This window comes from Pseudopipra pipra, chromosome 1 (assembly GCF_036250125.1).
Source record: "Pseudopipra pipra isolate bDixPip1 chromosome 1, bDixPip1.hap1, whole genome shotgun sequence".
NCBI classification, from domain to species: Eukaryota; Metazoa; Chordata; class Aves; order Passeriformes; family Pipridae; genus Pseudopipra; species Pseudopipra pipra.
The window spans coordinates 52,349,923-52,373,554 of NC_087549.1; the positions used below are offsets into that span (position 1 = coordinate 52,349,923).

General features: G+C 40.0%; 1 protein-coding gene across 3 annotated transcripts in view; it reads left to right on the forward strand.

The window, feature by feature from the left end:
* Positions 1-22,695, forward strand: part of RALBP1 (ralA binding protein 1) — a 36,200-nt gene extending 13,505 nt beyond the window's left edge. For 2 of the 3 annotated variants that reach the window (XM_064656901.1, XM_064656908.1), the window contains exons 2-10: positions 3,788-4,081; positions 13,817-14,275; positions 16,078-16,427; positions 17,796-17,957; positions 18,424-18,555; positions 19,063-19,170; positions 19,938-20,059; positions 20,472-20,595; positions 20,867-22,695. In XM_064656901.1, the coding sequence (XP_064512971.1) occupies positions 3,838-4,081; positions 13,817-14,275; positions 16,078-16,427; positions 17,796-17,957; positions 18,424-18,555; positions 19,063-19,170; positions 19,938-20,059; positions 20,472-20,595; positions 20,867-21,130 (1,965 nt within the window). In that variant the 5' untranslated portion in view covers positions 3,788-3,837 and the 3' untranslated portion in view covers positions 21,131-22,695. Of the gene's footprint in view, positions 1-3,787; positions 4,082-13,474; positions 13,556-13,816; positions 14,276-16,077; positions 16,428-17,795; positions 17,958-18,423; positions 18,556-19,062; positions 19,171-19,937; positions 20,060-20,471; positions 20,596-20,866 lie in introns of those variants that run through there. The other variant, XM_064656915.1, reaches the window with a different exon arrangement.
* The last annotated feature ends 937 nt before the right edge of the window (positions 22,696-23,632 follow it).

The following is a 23,632-nucleotide window of genomic DNA, read 5'->3' on the forward strand; positions in this document are numbered from 1 at the left end:
TGGAGCCTTCTGTACTGAATGAAAAGCTGTGAGTTTGGTCTTTCAAACTCTGCCTCTCTTTAATGTGTTGTTGCTTAGATGACACACTGTTACAAGTGAGACCTGTTAAAGTTGGCTGTCATGTCTCTCTTGTCTTCTCTTTTCTATGGTTTTTCTAAACTTCATCTTTACTTACTAGATATGTAACTCAGACTGAATTTTTTTAGGAAAGAGTTCAAAAATGATGCTTGGAAAAACCACATTATTTTGCCTATGCAGGCATCTTTCTTCCTTTCCCCAATCCACTTTCTCGTGCTTGGTGTATGATCTAGAATGATGGTGATGGTGTGATGTGTAAGAGTTTTTGTGTTAGTGACATACTTTATTTCCATGTTTAAAATGTCTTATAATTTAGTCTTTCCTTGGGAGATAGAGGAAAGGTCACAATTCTGCACATGTTCAGTGAAGGCTTATTTTTGACATTCAGTTATTCTGCAGGCTTGACTCAATGTTGAGCAGGAAGATGGTTCAAGAAACTGCATTTTGGGAGTACTGGAAAAAGTAGCTAGGTCCGAGGAGGTGCCTGAACTGCAAGAAGCTCTCTGGTGCTGTCATGTAACAGCATTTGTGGCTCCTGTGGAAGAAGAATCAAATGTCAAGTGAACGAGAAGTGGTGGGCGTCAGGGAGTGTTCTGTTGGTAGGGAGGTAAGGAAGAAGGTGACTTCTTGTGATACTAGGAAGAGAATGAGAGCCTGTGGGAGAAATGGGGACAAGGTGAGAAGATGAGGTAGATAATCATGAGGAAACAAAAGACTGCAGCAGAGAACAACATCCAGGATAGAAGAAACAGAGGAAGAAAAGGGAGCAGTTTATCTACAATAAAGCAGTGTGCAGCAGGAGAGTAGGAACTACCTAAAGAACAAGATGAGGGGAAAGTGGGAGACTGAGCTTGAGTCACAGAGACCAAAGCAGATGAAGATTATGTTGTGTGTGATACACTGAGGGTGAAAAAAGAGTACTGAGTCATGACAAGAACCGTGGGAGTACTGACACTGGGTGGTAAAGAAATCAAAGCTTTATGTTGTGACAAAGATACTACCAATTAATTGAAGTCTGAGGAGATGAAGCTTTGCGTGCAGAATCACAAAACAGAGCTGCCCAAAGAGGGAGGTTGCACTCCTGTCCTTGTGGTTGTGCCACTTCTCTGTTTTGTCATTGTTAGTGCTTGCTGAGCTCTTCCACACGCCAGCTCAGCAGCAGAAGCCTGTTGGAGCAGCCAGCAACTTGAATCATCTCACAAAGGGACCTTGAGAGAGCAAACTACTATAATTGGAGGCAGGGGAGAGTTAATAGGAGGGGGGGGTGGTATGACCTCATGTGGCAGAAGTGAGCTCTTAAATCTCCTGACAGATGAGAACTGCAAAGGTGAGGAAAAGCAGTTTGAAGGAGGGAGCCTGCTGCAGAGGAGAGGCAGGACTGCAGCAGTAACAGATTGGGAAGAAAGGGTCAAGTCTGAGAGGGAGAAGTTGGCAGAAGACTGAGCCTGTTGGAAATGTTCCTTCTCAAAATGCCTAGAAGATCCCTGATTTTTTCAGTTTCACCATTTATTTGTCGGAAAAAAATTGTAAAAGTGAGAGGAAAGGTGCGGATTTATATGGCAGTAATACATTAACATCCATTAGTAAAAGTGGAAGAGGTTTTTGCAGTAGGCTTAAAGGCTCTCATTCTGCTGATATGTCATATAATTTGAGCATTCTAGAATTTCTCCTTTATTTAAAGGCATAGGAAATTATGCATATAGGAAAGTAATTCTTCTTTAAGCTGTAAAATAAAAAAAATTAAACCTAAGTGCAGTCTTAATTTGTTGCATTTACAAATATATGCCATTATCTTTATTTTTAGTCAGTCTCTGCTTTAGCCAGAATAAAGAATGAACAGTATTAAGAGACCTCATGAATATTTTGTTTCTCATCATAATTCTGTGTCTTACTGTGCCCTATTCAAATTCTGATCTGAGTAACTGATAATTTCCATAACCACTGTGAGTGATCTCCTTTAGTGAGGTACTATTGCATACATACATTAAAATTTCACTCTGATCTGCATACAGGGAGCTGAAAGATGAGAATTAAAAAACTAAAATAAAAAATCCCATCCCCAAAAAAATAAACCAACCACCCTCCTCAAAACGCACTTAGCTGGACACATCTCTGGCAGAACACAATTCTGTGTTATATTTTTTCTGTATGCTACCAATCTGTAAATAAAACTCTGGGAGTTGAGTAATACTGCTGAACAGTGTTGTGGAATGTATGGGCTAAGTCTGTCTTAATCCCAGAAGCTCTGCTGGGTTCCAGAAGCAAAGCCTGTGTGTCCTCATTTTCCAGGGTGATGGTCTCTGCCTTTGCAATGACCTTGTTCTTTCCTTCTCTGCACTTGCCCACCTTGTCCACTCTAAACATGGATTATTTGTAGGTACCAACCATCCTGTTCATTTAAAAAAACTTTATGGAATATTTCTAATTTAATACCATTAATTATTACTGAAATACCGTCTACTGTTTATCAGCTGCTGGTGGGGTGGTTTTGGTTCTGTTTTTCTTGGAGCAGGGGTGAGGGATTGGTTATGAAATGCAAACAGGTGCTGTGCAGGAATTTTACAGATCATTCTGATACTGAGATGAAATGCAATAGTATTACCAGTCTTTGTCATTGGCAATACTGAAAATGCTAATATAGTTGAAAACTTTGACCTTTTTTGATAGCTGTAATTCTGAAGCTTTAGATACCTGGACATTTTTCATGAAATCCCATGTTTGAGCATGCCATTTACTTGTTTAAATACAGTATCAAATAAGCATGGCAGAGGAGTATTTGCTATCAATTAAAAATATAACAAAATACAACAAAATCCTTTGTGACTGTTTAGATACAAGGGGCCAAATTCAGCCAAGTGGACTCCAGAGGTGTGATGTCCCATACAGCATACCTGTTCTGTGGAATTTCTGAAATTTATCTGTGCTAGGAAGAGGTTTTTTGCTTACAAGTTCCATTGCTGAGAATTTATGTATTGGCTTCCTTCAGTAATTTTTTTTATTATCATTTATTTTTCTGTAACTCTCAAGCAAATGTACCAGCATCTGGGTGCAGATAACCTGATATAGCCTCTTCAAAGGTGAAGTTGTAGTATACCAGAAAAATTTAATTATCATTCTTTTACCTTCTTTAATTTGCATTTGCATAATTAAAAGATGGATTTGCTTTAACTCTATTTATTTTATTTTTTTTCCCCTTTATTGCAACAGGCTAGGCAAGTTCTTATTTGCATCTATAAAATCTTCTTGGGAAAGATGAAAATGATCTTTACCTTAAGGGCAATGCTCACAAACACTCTGAGCTTCCAGACAAATCCATTTTATGTCAAAAACTTAAAGTTAGCTGACTATTTCATAGTAAATTTTACCAATCAGTATGCAAGATGCCTATGAATTTTGTAAGAATTATTTCAACTGTTAAAGTGTTCTGATACTTAAATATATATTAAATATATATAATATATATTTAATATACACTATAAAGTAGAAATGGCTAAAATAGCAGCTCTCATATTATGTTAATATGGCTTAGGAGTTAATGAACAGATTCAGCAAACGCCGAGCTGATGTTGTGTTGCTGTGTCTTGACATAAGTTGGAAGATTCATTGTAGAAGGTGGTGTTTGTGATTTCAGGCTAGAGCTCTAAACAAGGGGTTCTGAAATCCATTGATTAAAATAGTGTGGGTTTCTTTTTGTTTTCCCCTGCTGCAGGTGTGATGGACAGGTAGCAGAAGATTTCACTTTGATATCAGGGAATCAGAATGACCGAGTGCTTCCTGCCTCCCACCAGCAGCCCCAGTGAACACCGTCGGGTAGAGCACAGTGGGGGTCTTGCTCGTACTCCCAGCTCTGAAGAAATCAGTCCTACAAAATTCCCTGGATTGTACCGCACCGGTGAGCCTTCACCCCCTCATGACAGCTTGCATGAGCCTCCAGATATAGTATCTGATGATGAAAAGGAACATGGGAAGAAGAAAGGAAAATTTAAGAAAAAAGAAAAAAGAAGTGAGTAGACAACTTCTCTTTGTAATTTGATGCTTTTAATGTTTCTTTCTTTCTCTCTCAAAATTGCTTAGTATTGCCACTGGGTTTTTTTGAACTTGTTTAGGTGTGAAGGAAGTTAACTTGTTACAAACAGGCTTTGTGCAGTACCGATTTCTCTTCCAGAAAAACCGACACCTTAACTAAACAATTGGTTGGTTTTTTGTTGCACAGATACAGGTACCAAAAGTGTGCCCAGAGTTCCTAAGAAATTGTGTTTATCCAAAACCTTTAATGATGCATTGGTAAATGCCTTGCATGGTTTTTTCTAGTCTCATTATCAGTTCACGTTCTAAGTGGAGGTTTTCAAATGTATTTCCAAATAGGTCCTTTTTTAATTGTAGCTGAGGTGCTGTCTAAAATAAAACTGTATGTTTGACCTGAATCTTATACTTGGAAATTTGGAAGAGTCAGTTTCAACAACTTTAACCTTTTTTCCATGTGTCTCCTGTACCATTTCAAATTTTCATGTGCACACTACACCATTATTTGAGGAGTAGTAAAATCTGTGACCTTCTTTTCTCTAGCTTCTCAGTTTAGTCTGATCATGCAGGTTCCTCCACAGTGCCAAAGTATTATTGCAGAGGTCAAAAATATGCAAACCAGCATTGGGATCTGAATTTTCCAGAAGTGACAGAGGAAAGATTAGAAGAAAGTAAAGCTTTGACTATATAATCCATTCTTTGTCTTTCTCCAAAACAACAGAAACCTTACTTTCCACCTTTAGATTTGTGCAGAAAATTTTGGAAACGTGCAAGATTTTATTCAAGAATGTTTTTCTACATATTCTGAAAGAACAAAGCACTTGGAAATACTGAACTGATACTTAGCTCTCTCACTACCAGAGACACTTACTGTCCAAGTCTCTCAAACCTAAATATCACATCCTACGTGCTAGTGCTTTTTAACTGACATTTGTTTTAGCACAATTTCAAAATAATGTTCTTCTTCTACAATACCTCTATCTTTGATGCCAATGTATCTTGCTGCTTCTTACATGTGGAATTTGGAAGATCAGAAACAATGAGGCAGCACACAGTATGCTGTTGGAATTAATATGGTGACTGTAACGTGCATGCACATATTTAAATAATTACTCTTTAATAATTTGCTGTCACTGCACTGCTTTTAATCAAAGCAGTTTCCTGGAATACAGGAATTGTTTCTAGTGCAGTTCAGAAGGACTATTGCTGCTCTAAATAAAAACCGTGTACTTGAAGAATACTGTAACTCAAAAATGCATTCTCAGGTAAAAACCAAGAGTTGAAATTCCTACAAGTTTTAACAAAAATGATTCCTTAGGGTTTTTCTCTAATGTAAACAACAGTGACCTAATAGAGATTACTGAATTGGTGATGAAAATTCGTTGCTGATTGGCTAAGTCCAAATTCAGGCTATCAGTAATTGCCTTTTTTTTTTTTTTGCAAACAAGCTTTCTGTTATAGTTCTGCATTGCACACCTCTAAATTTGGGGTTGGTAGAGATCAGTGTTGTACATCATGTGGGTTTCTTTGTGGTTGAATTCAGCATGGCTCATGGTGATAGTCTAAATGAAGGCTGTTGTTTAAGAGGAAAAATGCTTCTTCAGCAAATCCATGCAGGTCTGTGCACACTAGCACTGTAGCTGCTTTCTTCTGCAAGAAATTGCAACACATTTTATAGCTGTTCTTTTAAAGCAGTTCTTGTTACTTAAAAGACACCTTAAAGGTATGAAAAATCCTCATAGAACACAAAAATGTAAAACATAGGAAGAACCAAATCATCTCTTGCAACTCTAATGTAAAAAGTATTCATCGTTTCTTAGCCCTAATACATATCTGTCATGTAATTGCTGCTCAGATAGAAGAGTGAGTTGCATACAAAGCTTTCAGTACATCTCATACAGTCCAAAAGTAGTCATTATTGTAAATATGCCCTGAACAGGCATTTTGCTTGTGTGAATGACAAGGGTTCTTTACAGTTGCTTATCATGGTTGATTTTTAAGAGTTTCCCTTCTGGCTTTGGCATTTTTTATTCCTCCCATACTTCTGATTCTTCAGTTTCTTCCAACTTTTAAATTCTGTTAGATATGTTCAGATTCTTTCTTTTCATATTTTTTGACTACCTGCTTTGATTTTGGACAACCTGCCATGATCATGTAGTTTGGGGCTTAAACAAATATAAATGAACGTGTCAGTATAAAAACGACAAGTGGACATAACATTGTGGCAGAGTTTGTTGAATTTGCAATTAGTGAACTAATGACAAGGTCATCCTAACTCCTGAAACTGTAACTGTACCTTGGGCTATTTTGATAATACTCTAGATGTAAACTTCAGTAGTGCTTGAAGCGCAGGAGGGTTTATAGGGAGGGAAGGATAAATATCCCACAGTTATTCATTTTAGTTTTTCAGGTCAATCCTGTTTTCAAGAGCGATGCACTCTTAGCTTCATTATTAGTACCTATATCAAAAAAGCATTTTTTTCCTATTTGGTTAATATAATGATTTGATGTTTTTCATGTTAATGGCAGTAATCTAATAATACACAGCAATTATTCTGGAGGAAAAGTGCTAGAAATGTTTTGGAGATAATAGAAAATTAAATGGAATATTGTTTTTTACATGGAATGTCAGCTGCTAGAAAAATATCTCAGCCACTAATTTCTATTCTCCACTCCTCTGTGATAGACTGGGTGTTGGTTGGCTGTGGAGTGAGTTAGATTAGGGGACTTATTAGGGATTAAAAGGAATTTTCCTTTTAGTGGCATAGTTTTAAATCAGATCTGTTTCCTGATTGAATCAGAACTTTCCCCACCCTCGACGTGGGGGAGCCCAGTTGTAGTTCCATTTCCATCTGAAGAACCATTCCGACGTCTTGAGGGATAGGGAAAGGGGACTCCAGCGACAGGGTTTTTCAGGCCCCGAGCCTGGAGGGGAGAGGTGCTCCCCCCTCCCCCCAGCACCCACGTGGCCCCATGGCAGGCACAGAGACAGCACACCGGGCGTGGAGAGGAGGCAAGAGAGTGTTTATTGTTGGGGATGTCACATTTATAGGGTTAGGGAGAATCACAGGTTAACCAATTAGAAGTCTCAAGGGGTTTACAGGAACACCCAATCACAGGAAAGGGTTAACAAGGACCAATGGGACACCTCAGGACACCTTTCCCAGGACATTCCTGCATGGGAGATAACAGTTGCTGTGGGGGGTGTTGGGAAGAAGAAACACGTGTTTACAAAGAGACCACAAAGAGCCATCTTAAGACATGTTCAAACAAGTTTCTCATCAGACTTAGTGCTACATCCCACCCCTTTTAATTCCTTAAAGATGAATATGTCTTTATTGATATATGGATTTTAAATTTACCCCATTCTCTTAGTGTCTGAGGGTGTCCCTATAAAACAGAATTTAAAAATGTTTTTATTGATGTATTCATAAACAAGTTTTTCACTTACACAAACTTCCAATTTACTGCTGAACCAAACAAACTACTTATTGCTGTTAATTTTAGTTTCATTAGAGTCCAAATGGTTGTTTTCTTCTGTTTCTCGGAGGCAGTCTTTGTGTCCAGAGGGGCTGCGGCGGCGGCTGCTGCCTCGGCCACATGGTGGGACGTGGGGGGTGCTGTGTGCGGCAGGAGCAGGGCGCAGGCGGGATCGACGGGATCGGCGGGAGCCACCAGCAGCGCCGGGGTCTCGGCGGGGCGGCGGCACCACGGGTGTCTGGTCCGGTCTGTTGCGGGGCGGGGTGCGCCCCGAGCGGCTCGGCAGGTGGGAGCTGGAGCGGCGGGAGCGGGGCCGGCTGATGTCGGGGCTTCCCCAGAGCCGCGGCACGGCGGGGCCGACCCGGGGCCGGGAGCCGCGCAGGGGCATTGCTGCGGAGCTGTTTCTAGCAGCTTTAACCCTTTTTTCGCCATGCTGGCGTGGTCGAAGTCCCTTGTTAGAAACGGGACTATCTTTCAGGTTAGCAAAACAGTCTTATTAGATGACTTGCGGATGGAATTAGATATGTTCTTTAAGCTTTCTTTTTCTCTCTTAAAGAGGCATGCACGCTTCTTGTAGTTACAGGTTTACAGGGGGAGAGGTTTAGGGAGTATGCCGAAGTTTGCTTCCTACCTTCGTCAGGAGGATTGATGAAGTGTTCAAAACAGTTGCAGTCTGCTAACACTTCGAACCGCTTAAACTTCGGGGCGCCGAGGAACACAGACTCGCCGCATCTGTGCCTTAGGAATCACCTATCTTCATAGAAGAGTTCAGTAAATTCGTTTCCTCACACGGGGCACCAGTTCTGGATCCCTTTCCCCACCCTCGACGTGGGGGAGCCCAGTTGTAGTTCCATTTCCATCTGAAGAACCATTCCGACGTCTTGAGGGATAGGGAAAGGGGACTCCAGCGACAGGGTTTTTCAGGCCCCGAGCCTGGAGGGGAGAGGTGCTCCCCCCTCCCCCCAGCACCCACGTGGCCCCATGGCAGGCACAGAGACAGCACACCGGGCGTGGAGAGGAGGCAAGAGAGTGTTTATTGTTGGGGATGTCACATTTATAGGGTTAGGGAGAATCACAGGTTAACCAATTAGAAGTCTCAAGGGGCTTACAGGAACACCCAATCACAGGAAGGGGTTAACAAGGACCAATGGGACACCTCAGGACACCTTTCCCAGGACATTCCTGCATGGGAGATAACAGTTGCTGTGGGGGGTGTTGGGAAGAAGAAACACGTGTTTACAAAGAGACCACAAAGAGCCATCTTAAGACATGTTCAAACAAGTTTCTCATCAGACTTAGTGCTACAAAAAACGACAAGTGGACATAACATTGTGGCAGAGTTTGTTGAATTTGCAATTAGTGAACTAATGACAAGGTCATCCTAACTCCTGAAACTGTAACTGTACCTTGGGCTATTTTGATAATACTCTAGATGTAAACTTCAGTAGTGCTTGAAGCGCAGGAGGGTTTATAGGGAGGGAAGGATAAATATCCCACAGTTATTCATTTTAGTTTTTCAGGTCAATCCTGTTTTCAAGAGCGATGCACTCTTAGCTTCATTATTAGTACCTATATCAAAAAAGCATTTTTTTCCTATTTGGTTAATATAATGATTTGATGTTTTTCATGTTAATGGCAGTAATCTAATAATACACAGCAATTATTCTGGAGGAAAAGTGCTAGAAATGTTTTGGAGATAATAGAAAATTAAATGGAATATTGTTTTTTACATGGAATGTCAGCTGCTAGAAAAATATCTCAGCCACTAATTTCTATTCTCCACTCCTCTGTGATAGACTGGGTGTTGGTTGGCTGTGGAGTGAGTTAGATTAGGGGACTTATTAGGGATTAAAAGGAATTTTCCTTTTAGTGGCATAGTTTTAAATCAGATCTGTTTCCTGATTGAATCAGAACTTGTACTGTGACAGCAGGAGAGCAAAAATGGATCTGTTTTAGGCAGTAATGGATTATCTGAGACAGTGACCGATGTAATTGATTTTTTTTTTAATGTTTAAATACCTGTCAGTAATCATGTGTTGATACAGTCATAAAATATGCAGTTCCTTGCAAAAGAAAAAGGTTATAAGAAATACTTAAGAAGAAGCAGCTGTTCTACTCATTAGAGTTTCTGTAAAGAGTCTGTATGTGGTAGATCTTACTCTTGCTTATTCTTTTTACTTCTGAGATTGATGCTGTTGGACGGGATGGGTTCAATATGCAGCTAGGATTTTTTTGTTTAGAATAATTTTCTTATTTTTTATATAATTCTTAGGAAAATCTGGAGTTGGTTGAATTATAAACCAGACTGTCTTTTGAAAGGACTAGTAGTATCACTAGTATGAACTCTTCTGAAATTTTCAGGAAATATTTTTGAAGGCCAAATCCCAGGAGGTCCATCTCTTCTTTTGGGAAGTAGATGAAGGCAATAGCAAGTCACTGCTATTGCAAATAAAACATTATTTTAACTCATCTGATGAGTGGAGAAGCTAAGAAGTTACTAGAATTGTCTACCCCAGTAAACATTAGAGGCTCTTCATATCAAGGTTTTCTTTGAGATAAATAGGATGTGTAGCTACATCCTATTGTACTGACAAATTACTGTGAATCTCTGTATACCACTGCACATTTATCTAGCAAAGTACCATTTGCAAATAGTTTAAAAGTCTACCTTTCAATGCCAGTGATTATTTTAAATCAAAACAAAGTAAGGCAAATTTCTTATTTCAGCTTCATTTGCTCTGCTGGCATAGCTCTGCAGAGTCATCTGAATGCAGAATTCGTTTGGGATTGCTGTGCTCACACCAGTGAGTTGAATACATATTAAAGACAAGCCTTTCTAATTGAAAGTTGGATTGTAAGTGTTAGTAGTGTCTGTAAGGTGGAAATCTGTGTTGATAGTAACGATACGTCTTGTGGGCGGGGAGAAGAAATAGAAGCCATCTATCTGAGCTCATTGTCCATTCATGTATCTTACAGTTCTGCTTAGAAATGGTATACAGTTGGAAGGCAATCCCTCTGACAAATTGAAATTAGGTAACTAATGCTAGCATTGGAGATCGGTCATATTTGACCTACTAATTCTTTCATATGTAAAAGCCATCCATGTTTTCTTTCAGTGAATTAATTACAGATGCTGCAGATTTCCCCAGGGAGCCGAATCATCTGTAGAGTTATAAATTACTTTAAAACTCATCAGAGACATGATGGACAAAAAGTATCTTGTTTGATAAGTGGCAGTTCTACATAATGCAACCCTTTGAGTTAACAATAAATACCATAGCATGACTTTATAGCTTTGTTGTAAGAGTGCAGGAGGAGTATTCCCAAGTATGCAGAGTGATAAAATGATAGTGACCTTGCTGCATGACAAAGCTTTTAAGCCTGTAAGTTAGATTTTTCCAATGTAACACTAGATTTTTTATTATTATTATTATTTTAAAAGAGGTTTTCATAATTTTCAGTAAGATAAGGGCTATACTTTTTCTGTAGATAAAGTAGGTAGTAGATCTTAATGTACATAGTAGATCTTACTCTTCTTATTCATTTTACTTCACATTTAAAATAACTGCAGTGAAGACATGCTTGTGGAAGGAAGGTCTAACAAAGCCTGAGCAAGGAACTGGCAGATAGTCCATCATGCCAGTGGAATTTGAGTATTTATTACATTAGTACTGGTCTCCTACATTCCTACTGGATGTAGGAAAATGTCATGGACATGTATTAGAGTGATGGGAAAATGGGGACTATTAGTACTAGAAGTCTTGAGGAAACAATGAACAGAAATATCAGTTTACTAACAGTAGATAATACTCTTTTTCCACATTTAGAATTACCTGATTTGTCAAGTGGTTTTGATAATATTTCTTCTGTATAAATTTAAGTTCTTTATATTTCACTATATTGCGTCACTAGTGAAAGGGATGCAGTAATTTTATTACCAAAAATGCAATAAAGTAAACTGGGCTATTCTGAGAGATGTGCAAACCCCCTCTTGGTATGGGTGGGTTAAGCTCTACAAATCTGTATTAGTATTAGTAGATATTTCTAAACTTTGTTGACTTATGTTACTGAGACAAATTACAGAAGGCTGGTTTTGTATTTAACTTGCTGCTTCTTGTCTTCTCTCATGAAGTCAAGAATTACCAGTTTCAGTAATGTGCTATTGCTGGTGCTACATTACCACAGACCTAGAAAGGCACCAGGGTTTGCGTTGCAACATGGAGTGTTGAGACATGTGAGGCAGGAGCTCTCTTGGTGGCACCGACCTCCAAGCTTGGATCCCCTGTGCTGACATGTTCCTAGTGTGCGTGTGGAACCCCACGTTGTTTGACTGGGAGCTGTCTCAGCTACCCAGCAGGAAAGACTGGGGGCAAATTGTTCTGGGGTTTGTCTGGTGAAGGTATGGCTTTCTGTTTGGAAATTACATCTGTGAAGTCCGTCTTGAAACTCAGTGCCAGCCCTGTTGCATTCTCACAAAGCCAGAATGATGATGTGTGTTCCTCCTTTGTCCTGCAGCTGGTGCATCCACAGTTATTTATAAGAGTGAGATTTGAATCCTTAGTTTTTGTACTGCAGGTTTTCCTTACCCATTTCTGGTTTTTGTTTACAAAACCAGTGAATGATATAGGCAGTAAATAGAGAGGTTGGTGGTTGTGCTCCAGTTAACATTTGCGTTTTTATATTAAAATCCATTTGGACAGTAACAGTTCTATGGTCTTTCACAGTCTGCTATGAAAGTGTGTGTTTGGTAGTCCTAGGGGAAGAGTCCCAGCTGGGAAGGGCGAGCTGGTCAAATAATTGTAATTATATTATAGTAGTTCCATGCTTTAATACATTTCCTATATTTATTTGGCTATTAAAAGCTATCTTCTACAGAGCTACTGAGGAGGCTTCAAAATACAGACAGCTCCTTAGATGTGCTGAAGTAATGCTGAGAAACTTTGCAGCCTGGTATAGTTCAGAACTGGAAGAATAAAAGACCAAATGTCCTCTGGTTCTTTTGTGTAAGATCTTTCACCTAAAAAGATTACAGCCTGTAGTCTCATGCATGATATGCTCTCATATTATCTAAGAGGGTAATTTTCCTCTACCCAAAACTATTCACACAGCAAGAGCACTTGGCTGTCAGTGCCTCCTCACTGGAGCAGAGGCACTGCCCTAGGTAGTGGAAGAGCCTCAAAGGATCTGTATGTAATGGGGGCTTCACCTTGAAGCAAGAGCTTGGTGCCCGCTGCCTTGGGGGACCTGGCTGGTGCAGATGGCACATGAAATGTCATCCCTGTTGACCAGGTTTCAGGCTTACTTTTCTTGTATGGGGTACTGAGTATGTAAAATTAGAATTAGTGGGCTTGGAAGTTGCGTTGGATTGCATGTTGTTTGTGGGGTTTTTTTTGTTGGTTGAGTTTTTTTGTTAATCCACCTTTAGAGATTTTCATGTTCTTGCCTGAAGGCGAGGCAGGGCTGGCTGCAGAGGCGTAGTTAGTTAAAAGCACTGGTGCATGTTTTAGACAGCACTTGGTGTTTTGCTGCTGGAACAGTGTACTCAGCCCAGGGACTTGTTTGAAACTCTCCCATATGCTTTTTAAGGCAAATCTGCACCTTCACGGGCAGGTATTGTGCTAGTGTTACTGGAATTGTTTTATTCATCTAGTGAAAAGTAAGTGTGCTAGTGCTTTTTCAGTTTTGAGTCTGGGTTTTTTTCTTGTGTTTTATTTGAGGCTGAAACTGTACTAACTTTATACCTTAAAATTCATAATATTCTGGAAAGGGATTGGGGTTTTAAGTGGCTGAAGTTTAGTTTGTTCTTAATAGATATTTTTTAGATTTATGTGTATCTAGTAGATGATCCTTAACAGCAACTCTTATACTGTTGATTACAGGAACATAGAGAAGTTGCCAGACAGTTGTTTTTATTTTGCATTTCCTTGACTATTAGATGGGAATCTAGCCCATAAGATGGACATTGCCATTATGAGTAAGTATATAAAGTATTCATTGTTTAGATAATTCAGGAGCTCTGTGGCTTATCTTTAGTGTGTTTATGCAACCTTGATTTAATCCTTGTCCACTAAAGTATGTAACAATCAAAGAAAACCTTTTGAGGAGTCAGGCAGGTGCTATTTTTTAATTCATGTTGCTTCTCTCCCTGTGTATGATTTTGTGTTCTCTCCCTCTTGCCATATGCTGTTTAGAAACTCACAGCTGTCCTCTTCCCTTCTCTTCCTTTGCCTAACAGCGGAAGGTTATGCTGCATTTCAAGAGGACAGTTCCGGTGATGAAGCTGAAAGTCCTTCAAAGTTGAAACGGTCCAAGGGAATACATGTCTTCAAGAAACCTAGCTTTTCCAAAAAGAAGGAAAAGGATTTTAAGATAAAAGAGAAACCCAAAGATGAAAAACACAAGGAAGACAAACATAAGGAAGACAAACATAAAGAGAAGAAGTCGAAAGACTTAACTGCAGCGGATGTTGTAAAACAGTGGAAAGAGAAGAAGAAAAAGAAAAAGCCAATTCAGGAGACGGAGATACCTCAAGTGGATGTTCCGAGTCATAGACCCGTGTTTGGCATTCCTTTGTCTCATGCCGTAGACAGGACCATGATGTATGATGGCATCCGCCTGCCAGCAGTTTTCCGTGAATGTATAGATTACGTAGAGAAGTATGGCATGAAATGTGAAGGCATCTACAGAGTTTCAGGTACTCTGGGCACACTGACATGAAGGTTCCTAAGGTCTTTACTTGCAATCTTATTATTATTTACCGTTTCCAACACCTAGAGACTCTGTTTGTAGCTGCATTAATTTTGATTATCCAAAAGTTAATCAGTTAGTCAAAGTTAAGCAAGGCTGTAGGTATGAAATACCAGAGGAATTGCTAATATGGTGGTACTGCCTAATGGCAGTAAAAACACACCTATTTTGGCCTTTTGTGATAGGATGGTAATAATGAATAAAATGCATATGGCCAGCTTGTATTCTTTTTCTTCTGCAGTAGAAATACAATGGTAGCTGATTGCGAAAGCAAAAGTGAGATATTACCATTTTATCACATAAGCTTCTCACTAGGTTAGTTTCTCCAGTTAATTCCATTGTATGATTTTTTTTTTCTTAAAAACTTGTTTTCTTTCAGCAAATATGCTAATAACCAGAAAATACAAGTTTCACTGTTTAAGCTTAGCAACAGCCAGCTAATTAACCATGGTAGTTGCATAACACCAGCTTACATAAATGAGACCTCAGTTTTTGTCACATTAAACAAAACAATCCCTTTATTTGTGAGCTACATCAGCAACGTAACTCATGTAAGTACCTCTGTGGGTACCTGTAAGGGGGCAAGAACAAGGGAGAAAAGGAATTTGAGGAAAAGTATTTGAAACAGGTTGGCCAGCACTGTAAAGCAGTAATCAAACGATTTCAAAGGCTTCATTAAGCTGTCTTCATGCTGTCCATCTGCATGGTATTAGGTAGGTATGCATAAATACTGCAGCAGCTTAAGCAGTTGCTTTGTCTAGCCCCATGAAACATTTTGGTTGCTTGTTTTTTCTAGACACTATGTGTTGGGAATTTTCACAGGTGTGTTTTCTGTAAATCCTTTCTGCTCTGTGTACTTCGTAGGTGTTCTCCAGTGCAACAGCACCCTCTTGTGCGTGTAGGATTGTTTAAACTGAGAACTGAAAGAGAGCATCGCATTGGCTTAATTGCATTGCAGTTGCCAGCTGTTGTGAGGGCTCATTTTGGGCATGAAACTCAGCCTGTTTTACCTGGGCTGAGTGTGCCCAGTTGTACTCATTGGGTATGAGCCAAGCCATGGCAGCACGCTGAGTTGGTGTAACTCAAGTGGGTGTTGAGCTTTAATGGAATTTCTCCAAGTTCAGGGAGACTAGAATGTCACTGAGTTATAAAAACACCTTACAGAAAATTTTGGATGGGCTGAATAATTATGTGAACACACTTTTATTCATAGGATGCCTCAAATCAAAAATCTTGTGTGAGATTCTTCTGCTGAGGAGGGCCAGCTGGAAATCTGGAAACTAAGAAGTGTGGGTTTTGTTTTGACAGAGGAAAGCTGTTATAGGTAGAACTTGCTGCACAATATTTGAATTGATAACATATTTGCTGCTTGGCTTAGGGATGTATAATTGAACAAAGATGCTGAATGCAAATACAAAATTGATCTTAACGTTTCCCTACCCTTCCTCACCCTGTTTTATGTTCCCTGATGAAGGGGAATTCTGGCAGCAGTTCTGATTCAGAGCTCTGTAGGTGCTGTGGTTTTGCTTCGTAGTACTAGTCAGTGCTTTTAGAACCAGTGATCATGTAATTGTGAGTCATGATTTTCCCTTTGTTACATGTGGGTAACTTTTAAAAGGTGTTCCTCAATCAGCTTAAATTGTAAAGACAGGTGAAATAAGTGCATTTCAAAATAAAAAAAAGTTTTAATATAACTGTTATACGTTTAGAGTTGAAATTCCCCTTAATTCTTGATCTGAATATTTTAAGGAATAAAATCAAAAGTTGACGAGCTAAAAGCAGCCTATGATCGCGAAGAGTCTCCTAACCTGGAAGAATACGAGCCCTACACAGTGGCCAGCCTGCTGAAACAGTACCTGCGAGAGCTGCCTGAAAACCTGCTTACCAAAGAACTCACGTCCCGCTTTGAAGATGCTTGTGGAAAGAGCACAGAGGCTGAGAAAGTTCAGGAGTGCCAGAGGCTGCTGAAAGAGTTGCCAGAGTGTAACCACCTCCTAATTTCTTGGCTGATTGTGCATATGGACCATGTTATTGCAGAGGAACTGGAAACAAAAATGAACATCCAGAATATTTCTATAGTGCTCAGCCCTACTGTCCAGGTACGTGCACCACACAGCAGGTGTTAGAGCACAACTTCAGCCCAAGAAGGACTTCTTTGTAGCAACTGTTGTGCTGGTGGGAATTGGATATTGTCTGATACAGTTAAGCTAAATTACAGCTTCTGCTTATGCCTCAGGAACCGGAAATTCTGGGAAAGGGGGAACAAAAGGCTTTCCACGTGTGAGTTTGCATACTATGGGTCTGATATCTGGGTTACTATGATAGAAAGACTGCTGTCTGTGTTTTAATTCTGTCATGAACAGCAGTCATTTAATGTTAAAATTGTCCAATAATTCATGCAGATACACAATTTCTGTGGGCTTCTGATTCAGTGATAATTTAGTGAAGACTAAATTGTTGCTTAATTTTAATATCAAGCCGATGAACCCTGTCCAGCACATAGATCTTCTGGTGCAGTGATGACGTGGGTAGAATGGCTTTGGTGTCTGCAGACAAATGGCTGGGGAAAAACAACTGACTTCATTTTCCAGTAAGATGTTGTGGTTTCTAGATTGATTGATTCCTTAATAAACATCTTGGAAACATTTAATTTAAATTCATCCTGTGCATCATGAAAACACGGCATTATTGGGTGTGGGCCTTCCAGAACAAACCCCACACTTTAGAAAAACTTGACTTTATAATTAAGAGTCCAGGTGGAGGCCCAGTAGCAAAAGGGCTGGGTGTTATTCTTGGCTGTTTTGCTGTGCCAGACACCTTAAAAGCTGAGAAAAGAGGTAACAATTAACATAAAACAGTGCAGGCCCAATCATGTTTTGTTGGTAACTATATCTTAGCAATTAAAGTGCAGGTAGTGACAGAACTGTAATATTTGTTTCAGGATAATTTTTTTAATTTTAATGGAAGATACAGTGTCAAAATACGTACTTGCTTCTGTCTCGTGTTAAAACGGGATACATTGGAAGATCCTTTCAAACTACTTTTTTTTCTACTATATTAAATCATCTGAGAGAGAAACTGTAGAGAATACTGCAGGTTGGGGTAGGAGCGAGAAGGTGTAGCCAGCCATCAGCCATAACATAGTACAGTTGGTGTTCCCTTTTACTAACTACCTTTTCCTCAGTACAAAGAAAGATTTAATATATTTCTGTACCTACCAGAGATGGAAATAATTATAGTAGGCTAAGACATGTGAAGATTCCGAGTTCAGCATGGAAATGCCTCAGACGCACAGGTAAGAGAGACAGTGAAGTGGCTCCTTATTGCCAGTGCTGCATTGTTCAAAGTGTCATTTTTAATCCAGATTTGAATCTCTTAGTTTCTCATGGAACTGGCATGACTGTAGATCACAGAAAGGCATACTGAAGGCTGCTGTTTCCAATATCCTGTCTGTCCTTTCTTTGCAGATCAGCAATCGTGTCCTGTATGTATTTTTTACACATGTTCAGGAGTTCTTTGGGAACGTGACCCTAAAGCAGGTGACAAAACCCCTTCGCTGGTCAAATATGGCAACAATGCCAGCACTTCCAGAAACACAAGAAAGCATCAAAGAAGAAATCAGGCGACAGGTTGGCAATTACTTTAGTATCTTTCTGTTTATCTTTGCCCTGGGTTTTATACATTCAGTAGTAAATTCTGGTAAGTTTCTAACATACTTTTTAATTCCATCACAATTATCCTATCAGTGGACACCACTGGAAAGAGACTGATGGTTTTCTTTCCTTTTTCATGTGTATAAGGTTATGGTCTTGTGATGATCATAGCTGTGTCATTCATAGAGTGCTTTGCTATATAGTTCAATACTTTTATTGTGGGAGGAAGGTCAGGAGAGCACATTAAAGAGGGTGGTTTCTTTAGTATTGCACTTCAGCTGGCTCTAGGTCACGTGCTGAGTCTATGTTAACACTTGTTCGTTGACATGTCAGGGTCAGGAAACCAAAATTCCCAGCCTGTTGCCACAAAGCCAAAAAGATTTTCCTTTTCAGTCTGCCCTACTGTGATATATTAAAGACACTTCTTTGGCAATATTTCTAGGAGTTCCTACTGAACTGTTTACACAGAGACTTGCAGGCAGGCATAAAAGACTTATCCAAAGAAGAGAGACTCTGGGAAGTGCAAAGAATCTTAACGGCTCTTAAGAGGAAGCTAAGAGAAGCTAAGAGACAGGTGAGTAACTTTTCTATTTATTGGCCAGACATCTAAATCATGGATCCGTAATCTGAGACAGTGCAGAGGCACACAGATCAAACCATGTTTCAATCTTTTTACCGCATATTTTCTTATCTTAACTTTACATTCCTGATGAGCAACTGTTTTCTGCTTAACTGGCTCTCCCTAGGGACAGAGAGATCTTTGCAGTTGCTCACAAAAAAAATAATGTGTGTGATTAAAAACTCAGTGTTTGACAGAGCATGTATTCATTATATGCTTAAAACATCGTATCCTGGAGTGCCAGGAGGAATTAGTGGAAGACTCAGGGTTAAGAAGCTTGAGAAGCATTTTTTTAAACTGTTCTATGTCCCAGAGAAGGGACAGACCTCACTGAAAGCTTTCGAGACAACTGAAATGGTGGTTCTAAATTTGAGAAGTAATACATTCAAAAGAATCTTTCTTAGAGTAATTAGAGTGACTGGGGAAGGTGTCCTTTTAAATGTTGTTCTCTTTCTCTGGCAGGAGTGTGAAACAAAGATTGCACAAGAAATTGCTAGCCTTTCAAAGGAGGATGTCTCCAAAGAAGAAATGAATGAGAATGAAGAAGTTATAAATATTCTGCTTGCACAGGTAGCTGGCAGGCACTCACCTGTTTGCCTTTTGGTATTTTATATTTCAGATATATTGAATGCTCCTTTGTCCCTTCTAATGCAATGGGACATTGAAGGCTTAACAGGGTCTCTCTGTGCATTAAAACACAAGGCTTTGTTTTAAAGGGAAGTAAAGCAGGGAAGGAAAGCTGACTGCAGGAGTGAACCCAGAGCTGAGCAGACTCTTGTTAACAGCAGGAAGGAGACACTGTGCAACAAAAAAAAAAAAAAAAAAGAAAAAAGTAGCATTTATTGTTAATGTACTTAGAAAGCACTTCCAAATCGAGCCAGTTTTAATACCATTAAACTGCTTTCCTGCTGATCAAAGGAAGTAAGGCAGCTATTTTGGCTTTTTTGCCTTCCGTTGCTTCCCCCAGTAGCTTTGATCTTCTCCCCACTGTACCTTTCTCCTTACATTCATCTTCAAAGACATATAATTTAGTTTTTCTAGTTATTTTGCTGGTTGGCCTGAGCTTTCCCTTGTGATTTAAGGAAAGGCAGCCAAACATGCCAGGATTTGGTGTGTCATCAACACATTCAGTACAGCAGTCATCTTGGGGATTCAGAACAGACATGGTTGGGTTTGAACTTATTTTTGCTTTGAGGTCTTGATGGATCAGAGTTCAAAGCAGACATGCTAACCAATGCTACTGGAAGTGTTTCAGAGAACAGCATCATCTCGTACTTCCTGTATGCTCCTGTAGGAAATAAAGTCAAGACTTTAAGTGAACTAACTGATCATTGCAGGAGAACGAGATTTTAACAGAACAGGAAGAACTGCTGGCCATGGAGCAGTTTCTGCGGAGACAGATTGCCTCAGAGAAGGAAGAAATAGATCGTCTCCGAGCAGAAATAGCTGAAATACAAAGGTAAGAGGGACAGTTCACATCAGAGCCCTGCCAGGCAAGCACACTTTGATTACAACTACACACATGCTTTGCTGAAGTAATGCTCTAGACTACACTTAAAGGCTCACCCAGCAAACATCACAGTGGAAAGCCACTTATTTTTATTCAAGTCTCAACTACTTGGGATCTTTCAGGATATTTTCTGTTGTTTTAACTGGAATTATGATCTTAGGGAAACTAGGCCCTGTGCTGTAGAAAAATCCCCCTTGGAAATCACTGCTTTATTAAGCATTGAAAGGAAAGTCTGATTTATTTATTTTTTTAAAAACCATTGGCAGATGATTCGGTGGGTGCGAGTTAACTGTCTTATGCTGCCACAGTTCTGGCAGACTTGAGGAAGTGCTTAAATCAGGATTTGTCACTGGTCTTTCAGTCGCCAGCAGCATGGCCGAAGTGAAACCGAGGAATATTCTTCCGAGAGTGAAAGTGAGAGTGAAGATGAAGAGGAACTGCAGGTCATCCTGGAGGATTTGCAGAGACAGAATGAGGAACTGGAGGTAAGACTTGGTTCTTAGCATTCACTGGTTCTCTTCCCTTAGCAGTTACTTGCTGGAGCCTGTGCAGAGATGTTGGCACGTGTGCAAACTGGTTGTTTGCAGTTCTGCCAGGCTGTGACCCACACACCCACGTTTTTAAGTTACTGTTGTGTGCAAGTCCCCGCTGCTGTCTGGGCTGGCAGCAGCGCTTCACTGCAGTGCTAAAACCCCCCAAGCTACAGCAGTTCTTTGTCAGAGGGAGCCCTGATGTTTGGTTTTCCTTCCTTAAAAGATAAAGAACAATCACCTGAACCAAGCGATTCACGAGGAGCGAGAGGCCATCATAGAGCTGCGGGTGCAGCTCCGGCTGCTGCAGCGAGCCAAGTCAGAGCAGCAGGTGCAGGAGGAAGAGGAGCCAGAAAAACGCGGGGGCGTTTCTCAGCAGCAAAGAGACAGTGTCCTGGAGACAAAAGCAGCCAAAGAGCAGCCAAAAGCAAGCAAGGAGCAGCAAGTCAAGCCATCGCCAAGTAAAGACAGGAAAGAAACTCCAATTTGATCAGGCTCCTTGGCTATGCATAAAATCAACTGAACTGTGCAAATTACTGTAATTTGAGTCTAACTGCACAAATTATTGCTGGCTGTGTACATTCTGTAAAGAAACTTTTCTTTTAAGCCCTGGAGACTTTTGTCTCTAATACTTGTGGCTTCTACTCATCAGACTCAGGTGAGTTTGGAGAGGCCAGAAGAGTTTTTCAGTTAGTATCAGATTATTTCAAAACTGGTTTCCTTCAGGTGATTTAAAATAATTCAGTAACAGTTTTATTTCAAACCAAAATCATTATTGACATTCACTGGAGCAGAATTGGAAAATATCATTTTCAGAAAACAAACAAAAACCCACACACACTTACTAATTATTTGCCTTGTGGATCTGTTCATCCTCATTCACCATTATTTCTGCTTATTAACCGAGTCACTTCTTGCTTGTGCCTTTGATACCTTTCTGATGCAGATTATATACAAGGGAGCTTTAAATTTACTCTGGGTTGGCTGAAACGGTGGGAGACTGTGGGGTATCGTGTTTACCTGACATGCCCTTAAGCTTCATTTTTGTTCTGAGAAGTACTGAGTAAGTGTAAAAACTTGAGAGATGTTATTTATGTCCCCGTATGATGGAAATGTTCATCAAGAGCCGTTCACGTCTTTTAGCGGTGTAGGTAACACACTGACTCATTTATTAACCACCCTCATCACACCTGTTCGAGACAGGCCCTGTTCACACTGCTGCCATGTAGCCAAGAGCTTTGTCTTCATCCATCCTAAATGCTTCCATCCCTCAGAGATAGCCGCTGCTTGTAGGCAGGGATGGGAATGGGTTATGTCACTTGGGATGTGTCTGCCTGACCAAGCAATACAGCTGCTTCCCCTGCACAAGTGACAGTCACTTGTGCTTTCTCAGTAAGCCCGAAGGATGACGCCAAGGGGAAGCACCGGGGGTTCAGCAATAGCCTCCCTTGTGGTGTTGTTTAAAAAAACCAACCACCCCCATCTGGGACTTGCTTTTGGTTTGGCTGTTTTAACTGCTTCTACCCTTCAAAATCCTTCACCCTTGCTGGCATTTAAGGGCCATTTAATGTTTTGGATACACTCATGAGACTCATCCATCAAACCATATATAGACAGAAACTCCACAGAGTGCATATAGGCTATCTTATTTTTTAATCTGGATATTTATTTTCAGCACCTGTTGGATGTGGTGGTATTCTTTATCTATTGCACTGTTGTGAATCATTGGCCATGATTTGATTTTGTACAAATAATGCTTTGATATGTTATAGAAAACAGCATAGTATTTTTTTAAAATTTGGAAAAAAGTTTATAAACACAGAAAATGTGATCAGATGACAAATGTAAAACTAAAGCATTCTCCCTTGCCTTCGTTACATACATTTTATATTTGCTGGCAATATTTAAACTTTTTGTTTGTTTAATTCACACTAATTCCTATTGAATTGTCATGGATTTTTCTAATGTTCTTCAGACAAATCTCTTAATATCGGTTAACTTTTATTTTGTTAGGATTGTATTTATCAAGCAAATAAATTCAACAGCCATTTGAAAGTAGTTTCTCATTTATCTACTTCATAGTGCAAATCACAGTGATTCATCTTGGGTGGCTACCTGCAGTTCAGAAGTTTCTATGAAAAATTAATTTGGGCTTTGTTAATAACTCTTCTCTGAAAGAGAAGGCAACTGAATGTCATAGAAAGTTCTGTAACTCAGGAGAAGATCAAGTTAAATTTGATCAAATTAAACATTTTAAGCCTTTGCTTCCCTGTTACCACTGGAGTTTTGAGTTACGAAGGCAAAACCATCCTGTTTACTCACATCATTCCTTCTACCACATGATTGCCACAGAGGTCTGAAACAGGTGGAATTGCTGCTCCTGCAGCAGTGCAGCAACTGTAACCAGAGACTTGTTTCAAACCCCCTGGAAGATGTTTCTTTGATGTGATCTGTCACATTCTGTGCCACAGCCCTGCCAGGAGGGGGTGGGGCAGGGCACTGCTCTTCCTGCTGCCCCTTACCCAGTGCTTCCCATGAAACAGCCCCCGACCAGCAGTGATTGGAGAGGCTGCTGTGGCCGTTGTGAATAATTGGCCAAAAAAGCTAAAGCTAATTTCAAATAAAGTGGAAAGTAATTACAGTACAATAATCTGAATGTGCTGTTCAGATCCCGTTATAAACTGCCTTATCAATCCCCAGGGCCTTGGAACAAAATCTGTGAACAGCAGTTGCTCAGGTGATTGCCTCCCACCCAAGGCACCAACACTGCCTGCACAGCAGCCCAGCCCCCTGCACCAAGGACATACATGTCCTGAACAACCAGTTTGTCTAAATTAAAGTATCATTTAAACTGACTTAAAGTAATCCTCTTTCCTTAGAGCACAGACAACCTTAGAGCTTGTATGTGCTGAGTGCAGCAACAGAACCTCTGTCAGACCCTTTAGACAAAATGCCAGATTGACTCAGTTTACTGAAAAAAGGGAACAGGCCC